The sequence below is a fragment of the Palaemon carinicauda genome, chromosome 30, assembly GCF_036898095.1.
Source record: "Palaemon carinicauda isolate YSFRI2023 chromosome 30, ASM3689809v2, whole genome shotgun sequence".
Taxonomy (NCBI): Eukaryota; Metazoa; Arthropoda; class Malacostraca; order Decapoda; family Palaemonidae; genus Palaemon; species Palaemon carinicauda.
Genome location: NC_090754.1, coordinates 90867362 through 90889622, shown reverse-complemented (window position 1 = coordinate 90889622; position 22261 = coordinate 90867362). Strand labels below are relative to the sequence as shown.

The following is a 22261-nucleotide window of genomic DNA, read 5'->3' as shown; positions in this document are numbered from 1 at the left end:
CCCTATCTCTCTCTAGTCTGCGTGTATATTTATCAAATTCGATCCAATTGAATTCCGAAAGGCCCACGCATTCCTCACACCGATCTCCCAATTGACAGGTTTTACCCCGACAATTGGAACAAACAGTGTGTGAGGGTCGAGAGAAGCCTTTGGAAGACGCCTATTACAGTCCCTAGCATTACACTTTCGAAACTTAGGAACTTGAGAAGGGTCAGCCATTTTGAATTAGTCAAAGAAAATTCCAAAAACGATCTAAGTTATCAACAAATAATCCGATTCAAAAAAAGAGTTCAAGAGTTTATGTTGAAGAAAAACACCTGTACTGCGAAAGCTCAAACCAAATTAAAGTACTTCACCAAAAATGATGGGAAAACTCCAGGTTCTACAGCGAGTAAAAGTACGTCTTGTCGTCAACGTCGACAGAGAAGAATTGAAGGTTTTGTTTACATCCGAGAGTGGTATCTGGCCGATAGTTGGCGCTGGTGGGCACACCCGCAACCTGCATAGCGATCGCTCGCGAGTTTTTTAAGTATGTTGTCTGTAGAGCCGCAGAGTTGCAGCTATTATATATTCACCGGCTAAGTTAAATATTTAAAAACACCTTGTACTTGTAAGATTACATCCTCTTTTATATTTAATACTATTAATTAGCACTACCATAAACTCTTCCAACCATATTTAACAAACTAATACCCCTTGAATCACAACACTCGTGTATATCACCCTTACCTTTGTAGAGTGGAACAATATAAGCACACACCCAATTCACTGGTAATATTGAAAACATAAACAATCTAACCAACCATTCAAGTATAGTCACAACCCCTTTCTTTAACATCTCAGCCATCAAAAAAAATCATTACCAGGTGCTTTTCCTGCTCTCGTTTCATCTAGTGCTCTCTTCACTTCCTCTCCTGTAATCTCTTTCATTTTTATCTCACATCACTGGGAACTCAAAAAACTTGTTACACCAATTATATCTTCCTACCTATTATCCTCAACATTCAGTAACCTTTCAAAATGAAGCCAATCTTTTCCCTGGCACCTCTTCTTTCAACAACCCTCGAATTTTAATTTCACTGCCTCTTCCATTCTCAAATCACCCTTCCTTACTCTTTCCACTTCTTTCCAAAACTTATTTTCTTCATACGAACGACACAATCTCTGACCCCACCTACAGTCAGCCGCCCTCTTTGCCTCAGCTACCTTACGTTTTACCACCACATTTTTCTCTGTATATCTTTGGGTTGTCACCTATGTTGTTTATACTCCTCATGGATTTTGTAATGCGTAGAACAGTCAGCGATGGGGGAGAAGGATTGGACTGGATGAGTAATAGGAATTTAGCAGACTTTGAGTATGCTGATGATGCTGTCCTTGTTAGCAGAACACCACAGGATTTGCAATGCTTGCTTACCAGAATGCATGAAATATCACACTATGTTGGGCTAAAGATAAAAAAAAGAAAGACAGATGATGAGAATGGAGTATGCAATGGAAGATGAAATATCATTGGAAGGAGAAAGGATTAACAAGGTAGAATTATTTAAGTATTTAGAAACTATGATAAACAGCATTACAGTTTTGTGAGAGATTGAAAAAAGCAAATCAGACAATGACTAAGTTAAGTATAATCTGGAAATCAAATTGCCTGAAATTACATATAAAAATCAGACTATATATCAACTTGTGAGATCGGTGTTACTCTATGGACATGAGTCATGGTATGACAAAGAAAAAATCTCCAATAGATTTAGTAGATTTGAGAACAAAGTCCTCAGAAGGATATTGGAAGTTAAATGGCAGGACAGGATTAGAAATGAAACTATAGGAGAGATTACTCGAGTGCCATACGTGGATGAGATCATGATGATGGCTAGATGGAGATGGTTTGGGCATGCTCTTCGCACTCCCAAAAGAGATTAGTTCACCAAAAGTTCAGCTGGGTTCCACAAGGCACTAGAAGAATTGGAATACCCAGACCTACACGGCAAAGGACTATGAGGTACAAAGTAGGAGATATTGAGTGGAGAAGTATTGAATTAAGAGCTCAAGATAGAGACGACTGGCGAAATCTAACCGACGAACTTGGCGTCAATAGGCGTAGGAGGAGATGATGACGATGATGATATCTTTCATACTTCTCAACAATATTACTCTGTGACCATTCCTCAAATGCCACTTTCATCTTCTCTCCTACATTCCACCATTCCTTACCCTTCCCCATGCTGCCTTCAACAATCCTTTTGCCACAAACACAACACTTGCAATCCCAACAAAAAAAACATTTCCACTACTCCTCTAGATCACAAGTTTCTTTCAACTTCACCCTGTGATGTGCCACTTAAAACTTTTTTTTTTATATTCACCAGCCAGAATAGTACTACAATGGATCCTTCCCTCTGGTTACGGCTCATTTCGTCTTTGCTTACACATACAACGAATAGTCTGGCCTATTCTTTCCCCATCCTCCGCTGTCCTCATACACCTGACAACATCGACATTACTAAACAATTCATCTTTGCTCAAGGGGTTAGCTGTTACAATGTAATTGTTAAGTGGCTGCTTGTGTTGTAGCCAACATAAGATATCCAAAGGTGGGTGGTGGGGCTGTAGGAGGCGGATTGGTATTAGAAAGAGGTTACGACTTATTTTTTCTTTGCCTACACATACACCGAATAGTGTGCCCTATTCTTTACAGATTCTCATTTTTCCCCATACACCTGACAACAATGAGATTACTAAACACTTCTTCACCCAAGGGGTTATTTATTGTACTGCAATTTTTCAGTGTACTTTCATCTTCGTAGGGGTAGAAAACACTCTAAGCTATGGCAAGCAGCTGTACTAGGAGAATGACACTCCAAAATTAAACCACTGTTCTCTAGTCTTGGGTAGTGCCATAGCCTCTGTACCATGGTCTTCCACTGTCTTGGGTTAGAGTTCTCTTGCTTGAAGGTACACTCAGGCACAGTATTCTAACACTTTTTTTTCTTCCTCTTGTTTTTTGAGATGGTGTGTTGGGCAGGCTTAATAGAAGGGCCATGGATGCCTGGTGGTTTATCAAAAGGCTGTCTTTTCCTTATCTGATTTATTTTTCTTCTCAAAACCATCCTTACTGTCCTCCCTTCAGTTAAAGTGGCTATCCTGGAGGGTATCTAGACTTGCATCGTGTATCGGCTCCTCCGTGTTGCCAGTTTTTCCGACTTTTTACTATAGTCTATGGGTTTGATCAATCACTTTATTAATGATTCTGTACATATTGTTTTTGTTATAATTCTTGTTGATTTAGTTTCTAAGTATAATGTCTCCTTTTTATAACTATTAATTCTTGTGCTGTATGGAGACATTGAGCGAAATTCGGGACCAGTAAGTCCTAGATTTTGTCAATGTCCTCTTCTGTATTGCAATATTTGTGGTCTTCATGCAAATATTCAAGACCATACAGTTGTGTCCAGACAGTATGATATTCTTTTGTGCTCAGAAACTTTGGTTTCTAATATGAGGCACTCATTTGAGCTCCATATAACTGGTTTTAAGAAGCCAATAATGTTGAAACGTGTTGCTATCCCTAGGGCCAGGGGAATGGCGGTGTATATTAGGACTGAGTACCCTGCTTCTCATAAGTCCTGCTATGAATGTGGATGGCATGGGATTCAGGTATTAAAGTTTGTGGCAGGAATAACAACTTTTATTTATGTTTGATCTACTGGAATCCAGACATGGATGATTCTATCTTCAATTGTCTTCTTACCATGATGGCTAAGATACAGAACTCGCTTTACATTCATGCCCAACCCTTTATTTTTTATTACTCCCGTAACTGACCCCAACACTTTGCATCCTTCATTCACTCTCTGATGTACATCTGCTTACACTCCGCCATTTGCTGCAACAACAGATCCAAAGTACTTAAAACTGATCCACCTCCTCAAGTAACTCTCCACTCAACATGACATTCAACCTCGCACCACCTTCCTTTCCCATACATCTCATAACCTTACTCTTACCCACATTAACTCTCAACTTTCTTCTCTCACACACCCTTCCAAATTCTGTCACTAATCGTCCAAGCTTCTCTTCCTCGTCTGCAACCAGTACAGTATCATCCGCAAACAACAACTGATTTACCTCCCATTCATGGTCATTCTCGTCTACCAGTTTCAAACCTCGTCCAATAAAATATCTGAGTTGACGTTGTTACTGTTTTAGAATGATTTATTGTTAATTTGTTATCATTTATTTATTTCCTTTTCTCACTGGGCTATTTTTCCTTATTGGAACCCTTGGGCTTATAGCATCTTGCTTTTCCAACTACGGTTGTAGCTTGGCTACTACTACTACTACTACTACTAATAATAATAATAACAAGGGTAGAAGAGAGACTTTAGCCATGGTAAGCAGCTCTTCTAGGACACTCCTATATTAAACCACTGTTCTCTAGTCTTGGGTAGGGCCATAGCCTCTGTACCATGGCCTTCCACTGTCTTGGATTACAGTTCTCTTGCTTGAGGGTACACTCGGGCATGCTGTTCTATCATATTTCTCTTCCTCTTTTTTTGAAGTTTTTGTAATTTATATATGAAAGATCTAATTTAATGTTGTTACTGTTCTTCAGATGTTTTGTTTTGATTATTATTCCTCTATTAATTTCCTGGTTTCCTTTCCTCATTGGGCTATTTTTCCCTGTTGGATCCCTTGCGCTTATAGCATCTTGCTTTTTCAACTATTGTTATAGTTTAGCCTGTAATAATAATGATACCTCTTCAACCTTCACTACCTCCATTTTACACCTGCTCTTTTTCCACACCCTTACGCTACAACTAATTTTCATTTAACCAAAAAAATAATCAAACTTATCATTAGCCATATCTCTAAATATGTGAACATTTTCAATATTCCAAACATCCTTCTTGTTATCAACACATACCCCATTAATGCCCTTTCTACCACTCTTCCGCATGAATATTTGTTATTAACTTTCTTTTTGAAAAAACTACAGCTTATCACCAGCTTTTGCTCAACACACCTCTATACCAGTCTCTCACCACTCTCATTTTTATCTGGCATGTCATACTTCCCAATGATACCTACTACCTCTCCAGCACCCACTGTGGCATTAAAGTCAACCAACACAATTACATAATTCCTTCTACACACCTAGTAATTTAAATCCAGAATTCATTTCGCTCATATTCACTTTCTTACAACTTGGCCTATATGCACTAACAAAAGCCTACATTCCTTCCCAACCTAACCCTTACCCACATTAACCTAGATAATACCCCCTTCCATTCCACTACTTTACCAGTCATCCATTCACTCTGTAATAAAGCCATACCCTCTCTTGCTCTTCCCCTTTCAATCCCAGACACTCTACCAGTCACTTCACTTATTCCTTTTATCTTTTTCTCACACAAGGCCAATATATCTATCCTTCTATTTCAAAAAATCTTCCAATCTCACATATTCTACTCTATTGTACAGTACTTCATCCACGCACATTCAGACAACACAAAACTAGAGTGCAGGAGCAGTCATTCTCCCGCAGCTCCTCCTCTTTGATGTCTCACAGGATTATAATACAGGAAAGGGGTTCCCAGTCCCCTCGTCCCATCCCTTTTAGTCTCCTCTCATGGCAAGCAGGGATACATTGGCAATACGTATTCTAATTGTTGCTATGTTGTAATATAAACATGCAGTCAAAACTAGTCCTTTACCTTGATGTTTGGAATATTCTCCTCATCAAGTCTCTTCTGAGCTTCGCGGAAAACTTGATTGGCTCTTCGCCTACCAGAGGGCAGACCCAGTTCATGCTTGGCTGAGTACGTTGAACGTTGTACCTGCACTTCTGATGCAAGCTCAGCAAACTTCATAACTGGCTGTTGATGCAAAGGTCATACACAAAATTATTTCATTTAGCAAACAAAAGATCAAGTAGCATATTAATGATCAAAACTTTCACTGCTTATCAAAATTAGTACCAAAAAAAGATGGTTTTAATCATATTGTATATTATAACAGAATTTAAATAATGACAAAATTCATTATTTTGATACCTGCTATCAGATCACAGTGATAATATCTACAATGTGCAGCAATTTAGATGTTTGAAATAGGAAAAAAAACTCTTTATATACCCTTTCCTCCATGGTAGTCCAAGTGGGAACCCCAACCCACGGGAGTAACCACTTATGCTGAATATAAATTTGTATCATAAGTATTCCTTTACTTATGACCATTTTCTATTTAATTTTTACTTTTAAAAGTTTCTTATGGCAGCAGGAAGGATTTCTAAAGTTCAAACTTGAAATATTTATTTAAATGCTTGGTACTCTAAAGTTTCCTTCCTGCGGCTGTTAACGATTTTTGAGCCATGTAACTATCTTCTACTCCTTTTTATACATCAACAATTACATAATCGAAGAATGAGAGGAGAGCAGATTCAGAACATATGCAGTGACATGTAACTGAAGCAAAATAAGATCTGTTTAAAATATTAAAAACTAATATCAGGAAAGGGTACAAAACTCACCTGAACCAGCAATTAAGTCAAACAGATAAATTTGGATTCATCTTCAATACAAAAATAAAAAGAAATTTCAATAAATCCATAAACATGATTAGTTACTGTCACACAAAAAAAAATATTGGGAAGGAGGGGGGAGGTGGGGTTACTCTCTCCAGGGTTGGAGCACCTACACGGGCTACCCAGGAAGGAAAGGGTATGCAAAGAATCTTTTATTTTGTTAAAACATTATGCTTTCTGTGCTTCTTAGATATAACCACTGTGACCTTGAGCTAAGATTCATCAAAATATACATCATACAATTGAAAAAAAAAACCTATGCAATGCTAATAATGTTATTGCAATTTCACAAATAAAACTGACAATATTCAAAATATACGAAACTATAGTTGTTGCAAAGTTTTCAGGTGAAAAAGTTCCATCTCCTGATGACGTCATAGCCAATCACATTACCTCCCACACAAGCAACGGTCACAATACATCACCTTACAAATACCAAACTACTGTATACTAATTTATATCAACTTAAAGGGCATATGTTGTCACCGCTATCAATGCGGGAGACACGATTGTCTATGATGTCATCGAAGGGTGGGGCTTATTCCCATAATCTCTACAGCGACTATAGCAGGTACAGTATCATTATTTTAATATAAAATAAATTAAAACATTACATACCAGCGTTTCATCATAGTCATCAGCCTTGGGATTTACACACACAACCATCCTAACCTTACCCTCGCCATCAAAGTAATTCTTAAAGTAATGCGTCAGTTTTGAATCTCTGTAAGGTACCATGCGGTTACTGCCAATAACCTGATTCTCTCTCAGCGTCTCAATACAAGCTCTCAAGGTCATCAAAGAATTGTTTATATTACCTGGAAAAAGAACAGAAGCATGCAAAAATTATTTGAGAAAAAGACTAGAAATTCAATTAATATTTCATATCATTTATACTAAGAATGAGTGGAACTTTCTTCCATCGCCAAGGTAGCAAGAACTAGCTCGTCTGGCATATATACAGATAGTCGTTGACTTGAGACCAAGATAGGGACAGAGAGTCGTCATATAACCCAATCTGGAGTATGTCCAACTAAAATATAGGAAGTTTCCGTAGATTTATTATTGTGTATCCTGATACAGTAATCGTCTCGTCATATTTTATCAATACAATCGGCCCTCGTTAATAGCAGGTTCTTGCTCAGCGGTTTCAGTTTTTCACGGCCAAGAACAATGCAATACTTATTACGTAAAAATTTTCATTAAAATCACCATAAAATTCAAGTCGGGCGATGATTTCAAATAGACCGCGTTCCTTTACACTGAGAGCCCTGTGCGCCACTACTTAACCTTTTTACCCACAGGCTATTTGGAACTTTCCAACCCTTAACACCCAGGAGTTATTTTTTTTTCAAGCACATTTTGCAGTATATTTTTTTTTAAATTGCTCTAATAGCCTTAATTTTTGTCACAGAGAGGTCAGGTTAGTCTCATTCTCTTGGAAAATGCCTGAAGCTTTTCAAAAAAATTATCAAAAATATGCAATAAAAAAATATAAATAGCACTTTTTTTGCAAAGACGTACCGGTACGTCCATGGGGGTAAAGGGATGAGTTTTGTGAAACGTACCAGTACATCCTTTGGGGGTAAAAGGGTTAACATCCCGCTGGTTCTAGCTCTCTCTGTACTGCATATATCTATTTACCGAGTTAAAAAATTATAGTTATAAATAAAATAAACCGGATTTTGATTAAACTGGTGTTTCACTTAACTGTATCCAATAATAATGCATGTAATATTCACATTTTGGTATCGTGTTTTATAATAAAAAAACACAGCAAATTATAATCTCATACATTTTTTATTCATACCAGCTGATCAACACTGCGTACATCGTCGTCAACCTCAAGTTTTGGATCAAATAAATCCCTTATTATTAAGGCATATTTACAAAAAGAGACAATTATTACTTGATCTATCACTTTCCAATTAGCACGCTAATTTCAATAATGTTATTTGAAATGCTTCTCTCATATCTTATTTACTTGCACGGTGAGTTGAATTGCATAATGCTATCCACGATATATATATATATATATATATATATATATATATATATATATATATATATATATATATATATATATATAAGGGATTTTGACGAAGGAAAAATCTATTTCTGGGCGAGAGACCTGTGCCACCCAGTGAAATGCTCCTTTAGCACCATTTCTAATGTATATAACTGCTATATATTACCAGAGAAAAAAATTGCATAGGAATGCCAGGTTGAATTTAGCTCGCTCACCTATATAAGGTGTCGATATAATACTGGGGCGTGATAATTCACAACCAGAGGTCTCCTCTTCAAAATCCCCGCCACAGCGAGGTGCCGATCAACACTACTACCACTAACCTAACCCACGCCATTGACGTCACTCCTTTATAGCACATCTTCTATGAACATTTGTATATTTTTCTCTTCGGTTTTTTCGTTCATATCTCATTTCTTTGTGCCGATGGCGGATTCCCTGGTCTCCCCATCTAAGTTAAGTACCAGATCTATGAGTTTTGAGCTTTTAGGGGTAGCATTGCCATTAATTTTAATTTTATTCGAGGTTTTATTTTTTCCTCTTGTCAGACCGCTTGCGGCTCCCTTGCTGGCTTGCTACCGCCTTCGCTCGTTCTTAACGTATTACAATTGGTCTTCCATACTGATTGTTTTTCGTTTTGAACCTAATTTTAGAGCTTTTTCTCACCGATTACACCTCATCATTGTGCTTTGGATATTATTTTGATGATATACTACGTATCATAGTTTTGATCTCGGTTGGCAAGCCTGCCTTCGGGCACGGTCTAGTTGGTTTCTCGCTACCGCATTAAGTGTTTATATTATTATATTATTGATATTATATATTGATCTTATTAATAATTATTGCGATTACCGTCTAGTCTAGTTATCGCTTTGTTTGAGTGGGACTCTCGCGGGGCAGTTATTATTTTATTTGTTTCCTACCGTTCGGCTCTATCCGAGGTGGAAGTTATGTTAGTATCCCTGTCCAGCGCGACTTCTCCCGCTCTGGAGGGCTGCCAGCTATTATCCCCCTGCCATTCCCTTGCGTCCTTCTCTTACTAATTTTATTTTAAGTTACGCATGCCTATAAACCCGTTCAATGTGTTACATCATTTAACATTATTGTACATTATTTTACACTATTTTATTGCTCATTCCGTTTATGATCATTCCGTTTTACTTACGTGGTTCCATCGGTCAGGTTGGTACTCCTGTCCTCCCTCATGTCCACGTGATTGCCTCCTGCCCCCTCATTGGTTACAGTAGTTCTCGTTGCGCCCCCCCCCCCCCCCCATTATCCCCAATTCAGGGATTCCTCTCGTCTCTCATGTTGTGTGAGCGGTTTGGCATTACGGATCGAGTCCTTCGCGTACCTCAGCCTTGCCACCACCTCCTCTCCCCTCACACCATACCTTCCTGGGATACCTTATGACTCACTAGTTGGTACTGAGAACATCCACCGGGGGTTCAGTCTAGTACATTCATTCTCATCCCTTGTCGTAGCCTTTTTTCCTGCCGCTCTGATTGGCCATCGGTCGGCGGGGGGAACTCGGTTGTGTATTGGTTATGTTTCATTATGTACTGTATTATTTTAGTTTCTACTATAATGTAGAAATTTTTGTTCGTGGGGTATCACGGAAGAGCGGATATTTGTTGTTATATTATTTATTGTCGGTGTTCGTTTGGGTTCTTGTGGCTGGCGGGGAGTCATTGAACCCCTTCCTCCCTCGCTTTTCGACTCCCCCTACCCCGGTAGGCATGTTACGACCCCCGGGGCTCTCATAGTTGTCTCCCCGGAGCCAACAGGTAGCATGTTATTATAACATGTTATTATAACATTTTTATCCTATACTTCCCCAGTAACGACGGGATAGTATATCTCCTACTATGACAATATTATTTCATTGAATGATCATATCTAATTACGGAATTGTTTAACAGGGAACATGTTATTATAAGGTAGCATGTTATTATAAACCCTTTTTTACTATATACCTCCCCGGTAGTGACGGGATAGTATATTCCTCGCTATAACAATATTATTTCATTGATAATCTTAACTTATTACGGTATTGTTTCAACAATGTCAATTAATTTTTGATAAATTTCCACCGGTTACTATACCGGTCCGAAAGTTTGTTCATAGCCTTTTGTCCCAGTTTCATATCGGTCTATTTTAAGAGTCCGGAGCACCCGGATCTTTTTAGGTTACTGACCTACTATGGGATAATCATGTATCTTTATTTTATTCTATAATTCCCCAGTAGCGACGGGATAGTGTATTTCAAGCTATGAAAATATTATTTCATTGATAACCTTAACTTATTATGGAATTGTTTTAACAATGTCAGTTTATTTATAATAAGTTTTTCCCCGGTTACTAAACCGGACCTAGAGTTTGTTCATAGCCTTTTGTCCCGGTTTCATATCGGTCTATTTTAAAGAGTCCAGAACACCCGGATCTTTTTAGGTTACTAACCTATTATGGGATACTCATGTATCTTTATTTTATTCTATACTTCTCAAGTAGCGACGGGATAGTATATTTCTCGCTATGACAATATTATTTCAATGATAATCTTAACTTATTATGGAATTGTTTTAACAAAGTCAGTTAATTTATGATAAGTTCTTCCCCGGTTACTATACCGGTCCGAAATTTTGTTCATAGCCTTTTGTCCCGGTTTCATGTCGGCCTAATTTAAGAATTCGGAGCATCCGGATCTTTTTAGGTTACTGACCTACTATGGGATACTTATGTATCTTTATGTTATTCTATACTTCCCCAGTAGCGACGGGATAGTATATTTCTCGCTATGACAATATTATTTCATTGATGATCTTCACTTTTTATGGAATTATTTTAACAATATCAGTTAATTTATGAAAAGTTTTTTTCCCGGTTACAATACCGGTCCGAAATTTTGTTCATAGCCTTTTGTCCCGGTTTCATACCGGTCTATTTTAAGAATTCGGAGCACCCGGATCTTTTCAGGTTACTGACCTACTATGGGACACTCTGTAGGTGCCCTTGTCGTTACTATCTATAATTTTAACTTCGGATATAAACTTTTGGGATTTTCATTTTATTTCCTTTGTAATTGATCGATTTAAACATTTATTCTCGATCTATTTATTTTACATTCCCAACGAAGTTACCTTGTTCATTAGTAACAATATACCCTCTTTCAGAGCTCGTAGTCTTCCAAGACTTCTACCTTGGCGACTCTTTAGATCTGGGTCAGCGGGTTTGCCCGGAGTGTCAGGGCAAAGGGACCCTGTGTCTCTTCCTTTTAGGGGTTTTCAGGGAAGCACGTGGCTGATGTCAGGCCACGTCCTGTTGTCCCTAAAGTTAAAGCTACCCGCAGCTTGGAGCCCAGAAATATATATATATATATATATATATATATATATATATATATATATATATATATATATATATATATATATATATATATATATATACATACACACATATATAATATATATATATATATATATATATATATATATATATACATACACACACATATATATATATATATATATATATATATATATATATATATATATATATATATATATATATACATACACACACATATATATATATATATATATATATATATATATATATATATATATATATATATATATATATATATATATATATATATTATATATATATATATATACATATACATACACACACACACAGACATATATATATATATATATATATATATATATATATATATATATATATATATATATATACAGTGATGCCTCTGGATACGAAAGTAATCCGTTCAGGATGCGGTTTCGTATCCTGATATTTTCGTATCCTGAGTCGCGTTTTACATGTAAATAGCCTAATCCGTTCCAAGCCTTACAAAAAGTCACCTTTTCTTTCATAAACACGCTAAACTGTAGTAATAAACATGCAATGCAGCCATTTCTATCATTCAGTAATTAACACAACCGTTAAAAACAGCCTAATCCATTCCAGAAACCACTATGAGATTATTCAATAATGTAGTTATAGCCAAGTTATCCCCCCCAAGCCCAAAGAAAACGGTCCGTTTTCTTTACTACTGTATAAAAGTTACGGTACTGTATATACGTAAAGCATTTAGATAATTGAAGGTGTATTGTTACCTGTACGTACACCTAAATTAAGGATTGATACCTGTACACTCTGAAAAAAAGGTTACAGTTAATTAGTGTAACAAAAAAGTTGAAACTTACCTTTTGATTGAGACGATGTCCGATAGCGAAGTCGCGGCAGAGGAGGATGGCATAAGGCAGAAAACGTAACAAGTGACAGACTACGTACAGTAATTTACACACTTAACACATTAACACTTAAACTTTACGAAATAAAAAAATGGCAGAAATAATTAACACTTAACATTACGTATGGAAAACTATAAAATGAAAGAAAAAATTAGTTTAACAATCAACGGTAACAAAACTTAAAATTGAATTTTTTTTTTGTTTTTGTTTTTTTATAACTTTACGTTTTTCATATTTTCTAAATCTCTTCTACTTCTTCATCACTTTCTTTTTTCTGTTTCTTTTCTTTACTTTCATCTTCAACTTCTTCATCACTTTTTTTTTCTGTTTCTTTTCTTTACTTTCACCTTCTAATTCTTCATCCCTTCCTCTTTTCTGTTTCTTTTCTTCACTTTCACCTTCGTCTTGGCCTACTAATACCGCTGGCCTCTTTAATAAGAAACTATCCATTGAAGCTTGTTTCTGCCTACTTTTCAACACATTTCTAAAATACGTTATGCAACATTCTTGGTACCCATGGGTACAGTAATACGTAATATAATACACTACGTAACGTTATATACAGTCTATGTATAGTAAACACTAATACAGTACAGTGCAGAGTAACAAATGTTTATTAACGATAACACGTGGCATACGAATGTACTGTACTGTATATTAACACTAAGTCAAACAAGTGAAAGCACACAATGTCTGTTAACGATACCGCGGTCGGAACGAAAAGAGAGAGAGAGAGATGAACGCCTGTGCGCAGGCAAGCTGGGATAGTTGCCGACCAATAGGAAAGCAGGATCTTATGGCGTCAGCTAGCGTCTGAGTAGGGAGATAACCAATGGGTGAGCGGGAGGCTGTAAGTGAGTCTACCCAAGTTCAAAGTCTGGCGGCGCGCGCTTTTTAAAATTACTCTCGGAGAAGAGTTGGGATCTCGTAAGGTTTTCGTATCCTGAAATTTTATCCGTATCCTGGGGCATAAAAATCTTCGAATCACTTTTCGCATCCTGAATTTTTCGTAAGCAGAAACTTTCGTATCCAGAGGTAACACTGTGTGTATATATATATATATATATATATATATATATATAGAGAGAGAGAGAGAGAGAGAGAGAGAGAGAGAGAGAGAGAGAGAGAGAGAGAGAGAGAGAGAGAGAGAGAGAGAGAGAGAGAGAGTGTGCGTGTGTGTGTGTAAAGATGTACGGCTACTCAACGTTCTATCGTGATACACTATAGTCTTTTCGTATGTACAGTAAACTTAACTAAACCATATTCTAAATCAAATTTATTTACTGTGTTATACAGTACTGTATACTTTACCCAGCAATACATTACGGTACTAATTTACAAACAAATATTTAGGTAGTGTACACTATGATATCCGAACTGGATTACATCAATTCTGATGCGCTCCATTTCTGATATCCTAGTGCACAACGTAATTAACAGTAGGCTTTCTTAATTCTTTGCTTTACCTAATATTTACAGTAAAATGTAAGTACAATAGTAGGTTAGCCAGGGCACCAGCCACCCATTGAGATACTACCGCTAGAGAGTTGTGGGGTCGTATGACTGACCAGACAGTACTACTGTACATTGGATCCTTCTCTCTGGTTACGGTTCACTTTCTTTGCCTATATATACACCAAATAGTCTGGCCTATTCTTTACAGATTCTCAGATTCTCCTCTGTCCTCATACATCTGACAACACTGAGATTACCAAATATTTCTTCTTCACCCATGGGGTTAACTACTGCACTGTAATTGTTCAGTGGCTACGTTCCTCTTGGTAAGAGTAGGAGACTCTTTACTTATGGTAAGCAGCTCTTCCAGAAGGACACTCCAAAATCAAACCATTATTCTCTAGTCTTGGGTAGTGCTATAGCCTCTGTACCATGGTCTTCCACTGTCTTGGGTTAGAGTTCTCTTGCTTGAGGGTACACTTGGGCACTATCTTATGTCTCATCCTTTTGTTTTGTTAAAGTTTTTATAGTTTATCAGGGGAATATGTATTTCTATGTTACTGTTCTTAAAATATTTTATTTTTTCTTGTTTCCTTTCCTCACTAGGGTATTTTCCCTGTTGGGGCCCCTGGGTTTAAAGCATCCTGCTATTCCAACTAGGGTTGTAGCTTAGCAAGAAATAATAATAATAATAATGATATAACTAAACTGTGTGTTTTGTGTGATGTATGTATGTATGAGAGAGAGAGAGAGAGAGAGAGAGAGAGAGAGAGAGAGAGAGAGAGAGAGAGAGGGGGGGGGGGGGGGAAATGCATTGAATTCAACCGAATGTCAAAAGGCACAGACTAGTAACTCACAAATAAGGAAGCATGCAAATGACAAAGAACGTCACACACACAAAAGACAACAACTATAAGGGTATGAGGTAGTAGGATGGCCAGGGAACTAGCCACCTATTGAAATACTAACACTAGATTTATCGACTCCATTGACTGACCAGACAGTACTACATTGGATCCCTCTCTCTGGCTACGGCTCATTTTTTCTTTGCCTACATATTCACCGAATCGTCTGACCGATTCTTTTCACATTCACCTCTGTCCTCATACACCTGACAACACTAAGATTACCAAACAGTTCTTCTTCACTCAAGCTGCTGCATTGTAATTGCCCTGTGGTTACTTTCCTTTTGGTAAAGGTAGAAGAGACTCATTAGCTATGATAAGCTGCACCTCTAGTGTTGGGTAGTGCCATAACCTCTGTACCATGGTCTTCCACTGTCTTTGGTTAGAGTTCTCTTGCTTGAGGGTACACTAGGGCACGTTATTTCTATCTTGTTTCTCTTCCTCTTGTTTCTATGAAGTTTTTATAGTTTATATATGATAGACTGTGATGGGAGATGAGAATGAGAGAGAGATTACAAGAGAGGAAGTGAGAAGAGCACTAGATGAAACAAGAGTAGGAAAAGCGTCTGGTTTGGATGGTGTGAGAGCTGAGATGTTGAAGGAACGGGGTGTGACTGTACTTGAATGGTTGGTGAGATTGTTTAATGCGAGTTTTGTGTTGTCAATGGTACCAGTAGATTGGGTTTGTGCGTGTATTGTACCACTATATAAGGGTAAGGGAGATGTGCATGAGTGTTGTAATTCAAGGGGTATTAGTTTGTTGAGTGTGGTGGGAAAAGTGTATGGTAGAGTACTGATTAATAGGATTAAGGATAAAACAGAGAATGCAATCTTAGAAGTACAGGGTGGTTTTAGAAGAGGTAGGGCTTGTATGAATCAGATTTTTACAGTTAGGCAGATATGCGAGAAATATTTAGCAAAAGGTAAGGGGGTGCATGTTGCGTTTATGGATTTGGAGAAAGCGTATGATAGAGATGATAGGGAAGCCATGTGGAATGTGATGAGTTTATATGGAGTAGGTGGAAGGTTGTTGCAAGCAGTGAAAAGTTTTTACAAAGGTAGTAAAGCGTGTGTTAGGATAGGAAATGAAGTGAGCGATTGGTTTCCGGTGAGAGTAGGACCGAGACAGGTGCTCCCTTTCAAGGACTGCAGTACTTGTACTGTATTCTTCGGAGATGGCCTGACTTCCGACTGAAGGCAAGATAACTCGAAACTACATTGATACAAAAATTTACAATCTATAAGGAAGACTACACTATTTTAAGCTTTTCAACCCTTATGTAAAATCTAATCATTACACCAAAGGTTTTTTTTAACTATGTCCTTACCTGCTTCTTTAACTCTGTCTCCTGTAGCCTTTGTTCGGGTATTTCGTTCTGAACCAGCAAGATCTACAAGTGAGAGCTGAGAAACTGTGATGCAATTCCTGTCTGTGATAATATCTTCACCATTTTCATCCAGAGGAGCCTGTAAACAAATTACAAATATCAATAAATTTACCTAAATAAAAACAAAACATTAAATATCTCATAAAATTCAACACTTACAACTAACATTATTCCAGTATTCTTTAGTATGACTCAAACTACACAAATTAAACCTTTTTTTTTTACTGACAAAAATATGACATATTCTGAAATAATTTGTATTTTTCTTAACTATACAAACCTGAGGTTCTTTGCTAAGAGATCAATTCAGCGTGAGGTATTGTTCAGGCCATAAAAACCTTAAGCGAGGTGGCAGCCACCCTCCAGGCAAAAGCGGGGGACACTCCCACTACCAACTATGCACTCACTAGCTCAGCCACTTTTGATTGCATGCCGGACATACTGGGTGAAGGTGATAGTGGGGGAAGTTTGCGTAAAATACTTAAAGTTTGTATAGTTAAGAAAAATACAACTTATTTCCAAATTTGTAATTTGTTCCAACATAGGTGGGTGGTAGTCTGTTCAACTGACTGATAAACTTGCCTAGGGACTGCCACGCCCGAGCTTAAGCATAGCATTGTCAGGTAGTAGGTTGGCCAGGGTACCAAACACCCGTTGAGATACTACCACATTATTGGGTCTTTTGACTAGCCAGACAGTAATACATTGGATACTCCTCTCTGGTTATGGTTAATTTTTCCCTTGCTTACACATACATCAAATGGTCTGGCCTATTCTTTCCATTAGCTATGGGATGCAGCTCTTCTGGGAGGACACTCCAAAATCAAACCATTATTCTCTAGTCTTGTGTAGTGCCACAGCCTCTGTACCATGGTCTTCCACTATTTTGGGGTAGAGTTCTCTAGCTAGAGGGTACACTCAGATACAATATTCTATCTTATTTCTCTCCCTTTTGTTTTGTTTCATAAGTTTTCATAGTTTATATATGAAAGATCTATCTTGATTTTGTTACTGTTCTTGAAATATTTCATTTTAATTGTTCATTACTTATCTTGTAGTTTGTTTATATCTGTATGTTCTTTCCTCACTGGGATATTTTCCCTATTTGAGACTTATGGCTTATAACATCCTGCTTTTCTAACTAGGGTTGTAGCTTAGCTAGTAATAATAATAATAGGATGGTAATCCTTACACCTTGTGAACCTGCTGGTCTTATAATACCAAAGAGGTTGACAGCCTGTGCAGTGATGGTCAGTGAGTGAAGGACCACTCTGTGACTATATCTAAGTTTCTATATAACCTTCGATTTGATATTATACACTGAGACCAAAGTCACCAAACTTCCCTTCGCCAAAATTTTGGGTATGTGGTGAAATTTGTATTTGTATATGAACCAAGCAATATTCAGGCAACTGGTAAAAAATGGGCTTTGGGGCTTACCTGCAGTTGATAAAAGCCAGCTAGCAGGGCCTCGGATGCTGGGTCCCAGAAGAGGGGAAGATGCAGAAAAGAAAAGGGCTAGACCTTTACATTCAACTTGGACTAAAACCGTAACCTCCACCTTTGACCAACTGCTAAACCACTTGCTGAGCTGCCACCACAGGGCCTATAGAGAATGTCTCTAGGGACCTGTGTGTCACGTCTTGCAGGTTGTGGGGGTGAAGGTCATCCGTGACATAAATTAATTCCTTTTGAAAGCCAGGAACGTGGTTATGCCCAACGTCATGATCTCTGGGTCATCGCTCTTGATTACTGGAGGAAGGAGTGAGGGCACAGTCAATAACCTGCCTGCTCAAAAATTAAAATAATTTTATGTAACCTTTCTCTTGACACTGCTTGTGCTGACAAGCAGCTGATTGTTGTGTGGCGAGCTTATTATGCAGGTTTGAGGTAGTGCCTTATCACCCTCACAGGACATAGCAACAATTGATCAGCATCATAGGTTACTTCATGTAGACTCGTAATCCAGAAGCCCCAAACCTAGGGTCCTCTACAGACAGATTTGGAGTCACAATAAAAATCACAGACGAAACTAAGAATAACCTACCCCATCCCTTGAATGGACGATGTCATTAGAGACCATGCAACTCGCTTACCTTCTTTGCAAAGGCTAAGGTGAGAAGGAAGACTGTTTTGAGGATTACGTCACAATCTGATGCTCGACTCAACGGTTCATAGGGAGCTCCTTTTAGGGAACAGAGGATTTTGACCATGTTCCAAGGAGGGGATCTCACTTTCAGCTGAGGGCAAGATAACTCAAAAATCCGTATCAACATTGATAATTCTGCCAAAGAAGAAATAAGGGCTCCAAGTCTAAATATAGTATCTGGCTTAAAGCTGAGCAATAGCCTCTTACTGCCGAGACTGAACAGAATTTTTCTTCTTGGATATAATAAAAACTCTGCAATCAGGGGTATAGTGGCTCCGGGTGGAGAGACCCCCCCTTCTACAACATCTACCACACAAGATTGTCCATTTTACCTGATAAGACTGCAATAGAGGACTTCCTGAGATACTTGAATGATTGGTTTGAGGTTTTCTGGCATCCTGATATCTAAGGTCATTGATGCAGATATCATTTATTATCAATAAAGAATAAAAGAATATTCAATTAAAACCATAAAAGCATAGATATATCGAAAGTTAAATAGCTTTCAGAAGAGCTGCTTCTGAAGTAAAGTAAAAAATACCGCTAGCATGGTAGGACACATCACGTCCAAGAATCTTGGCAAGGATGGACCTACTATCCTCACCTCTAGCCTCAAACAAATATCTACTTCTTTCACTACTATAAGTGGGTCTTTCACTACTATAAGTGGGGCATTCAGTCAACAAATGCCTCACTGTCAAGGGTACCAAACATTCATCGCAATATGGCTGGTGTTGGCTAGTAAGCAGATAATTCATGTATCAACCGAGTGTGACCAATGCGGAGACGAACAAGAGTAGTTTCCCACTTTCGGGGCATCATGTTATACAGTAGAACCTCTACATACTATTGTTCCAACATCCGAAGTAAAATTCTATCAACTTTTTGTCTCGACACCCGAAGTAATGCTCCAACATCCGATGTAGATCTTGTTTACGCTGGTAGATGGCAGAACGTAAGAGGGACGCCATTGAGCGTTGAGTGCTCTGTTCTCTGTTCTTGTGTATCATGTGGTTGTCCTCTGTTTGGTCTGTTATCAACAGTGCTTATTTTCTTCCTTTTCTCACATTTCCTTTTTGATTTTACCTATAATCATGGTGCCTAAGAAGCTAAGTATCAGTACAGTAATGGGAGTGACCACCTCAGCCATTCCCTTTTGCTCCTTTCTTTCCTCTGAAGGACTTGTTCCCTTGCTGGCCTTTGGACTAAAAGGGATGTTAGGACACCTTAGTAGATCCTGAGGACCTAGAACTTGAGGGATTACAGGTAGCCTGCTGACCACGTGAAGAATGGGATGGTCTTCCATAGAGCCTTGATACTATGGCCCTATAGAGGAGAGAATTGTTCCGACGATTTTCTCCATCGCTCAGCTGCCCTTTTGATCGCCTCAGGAACGAAAGGAGATGAACCCTCAAGGGTGGAATTCCTCAAACGTGAGATTTCCAACTATGGCACTTGTTTGTGGAATTTTCCAATGACAGTAAGGAGATGAACCCTCAAGGGTGGAATTCCTCAAACGTGAGATTTCCAACTATGGCACTTGTTTGTGGAATTTTCCAATGACAGTATCCCTTCTCTTGAGTATAGCATTCACCCATAAGTTGACAATATGGTGCAACAAAAACTCAAGAGTTTGGGTACCCGACAAAAGGGGACTACAAAGACTTCCTTGCGGACTCCTTCGAAAGATCGTAGGAGCACACCATGTAGCCCAGAGACTCTAACCATAGGTCGAGCCACGAAGTAGCCTGCATGGCATACTTCGCGTCTTTCTCTATTTTGAGGAGCTCAACTGCCGAGTGGGAGGCTCTCAAAACGGAGAGGGTTTAATTCGGATGACCCTTCGTCAGAGATTCCAATGTAGGGTTGAGGGTCATAGTGGAATTCGGTTCTCCCTCGATCTCATACTTCCTTTGTAAAACAAAAGGAAGTAGTAAAGATCATGAGGAGGAACTTGCTCTCCAGGAACTGGAAGTTCCGACTATTTGGGCAATAGCCTTCCTTTTGGCGGCTATCAGGCCTTTACACCAGGACAAGGCTGCATTGGTCTTAAGAGGCTTCTGGGTCTTAAAGATCTCATCAAGAACCATATCCTCCCCTTCCTGGGTGTTGGTACCAGGAGTTGACAGCCTAGAGGTATGTTCCGACTTTCGTCTCTCTTGTTCTGAGTAAAAGTTTGGACTAGCTGCCCTCAAAAGATTTTCGTCAAGTGCGTCCAATGGCTCATTTACCTCCAAGCTCACATCTAGAGCTTGGGGTAGGTCAGGGTCATCTACTGGATCATTTGAGGGACCTCCTGTTTATCTCTGTTAAACGGGCTTCCCTTGCCTTGGCATTCTTGGGTTTGGTTTTCTTGTCCTTGGATTCCCTTCGTGCAGGGAAGTGTTCCTCCAAGACGTTGGAAGGAGGTACTTGCAAGGGTTTAGGGACACCAGTAGCCAAAGCTTTAGTTGCAGGAGTCATAGGCTCTTCCTCAGATGTGGATAAGGAAATTGGATGCTGGTCTGAAGGCCCTACCAAAATTTCTTGAGGGTTAAAGGGGTGGAAAGAGATCTCCCTGGGAGAACCAATGTCCCTAATCGTCCTAGGATGGATGAGATTGGCGTGCGGTGGAGTTACGCCTCTCATCCTCCTCTTCTGTCTCCTAGTCATGGTCTCCCTCGCCTTCACTAGAGTAAAGGGAAGGTTATCTCGATAAGGATCAGAAGGTGGAGGCACCTCGGCCCTAGATCGAGATAGGGAAGATCGTTGTGCCCTATCCGACAAATGTCTCCTCCTAGGATCAGAACTCTTATGATACGAACTCGAGTCAGACTCCAAGGCAATCCAAGAAATAGCCCCGACTGGAACGGTCGGGGGTTGTGGCGGTGGAGGAGCCACACCCAAGGACGCATGCAGGGCAGTTAAGAAAGTACTAACCCATTCAGGGAGCTTAGCACCCTTTGATAGGTCCTGGATTTCCCTATAGAATCCAGGGAGAGGAAAACATCTTCTGGGAGGAACCCTAGAGGGAGCCTGTGTAGACCTAGGAGAGAGTCTGTGGCAACAGGAGATGCTTCTTTGTCAAGCGAAGAGGACGGTCCGGGCTAATGGGTACGTTGGCATACCTATTAGAGGGCTCCTTAAACCCTTCTGGAAAGGATATAGGCCTGCCGCTAGAGGTGGTAGAAGCAAGAGGCGGAGACAGAGGTGTTGGTACCACACTTACTCGCGGTTCCGAAAACCCCTATTCATGAATCACTCATGGAAATCACCGATTTGCTCGGGAAATCATGATATTCATAAGCAAAATCACGAGTTTCAAGCAGTAGAAGTGATCGTAACACGAATACTAGGAGCCATGCTGAATGTGGAAGCTTTGAGCATTCCTGTTGCTTCAGAGGACCCCATCTGTCAGACGTTGGTAATGAGAGCCGCTCAGTAGGGGCAACTCTAAGCGTTGGTGAGCACCACACGGAGGAACACGGAG

The 22261-nt window shown here is 39.0% G+C and overlaps 1 protein-coding gene across 2 annotated transcripts in view; it reads right to left on the bottom strand.

The window, feature by feature from the left end:
* Positions 1-22261, bottom strand: part of LOC137623348 (kinesin-like protein KIF23) — a 180855-nt gene that overhangs the window by 77087 nt on the left and 81507 nt on the right. For both annotated transcript variants that reach the window (XM_068354170.1, XM_068354171.1), the window contains exons 8-10: positions 16584-16722; positions 7208-7407; positions 5721-5882 (exon numbers count right to left, since the gene is read on the bottom strand). In XM_068354170.1, coding sequence (XP_068210271.1) covers positions 5721-5882; positions 7208-7407; positions 16584-16722 — 501 coding nt within the window. The remainder of the gene's footprint in view (positions 1-5720; positions 5883-7207; positions 7408-16583; positions 16723-22261) is intronic.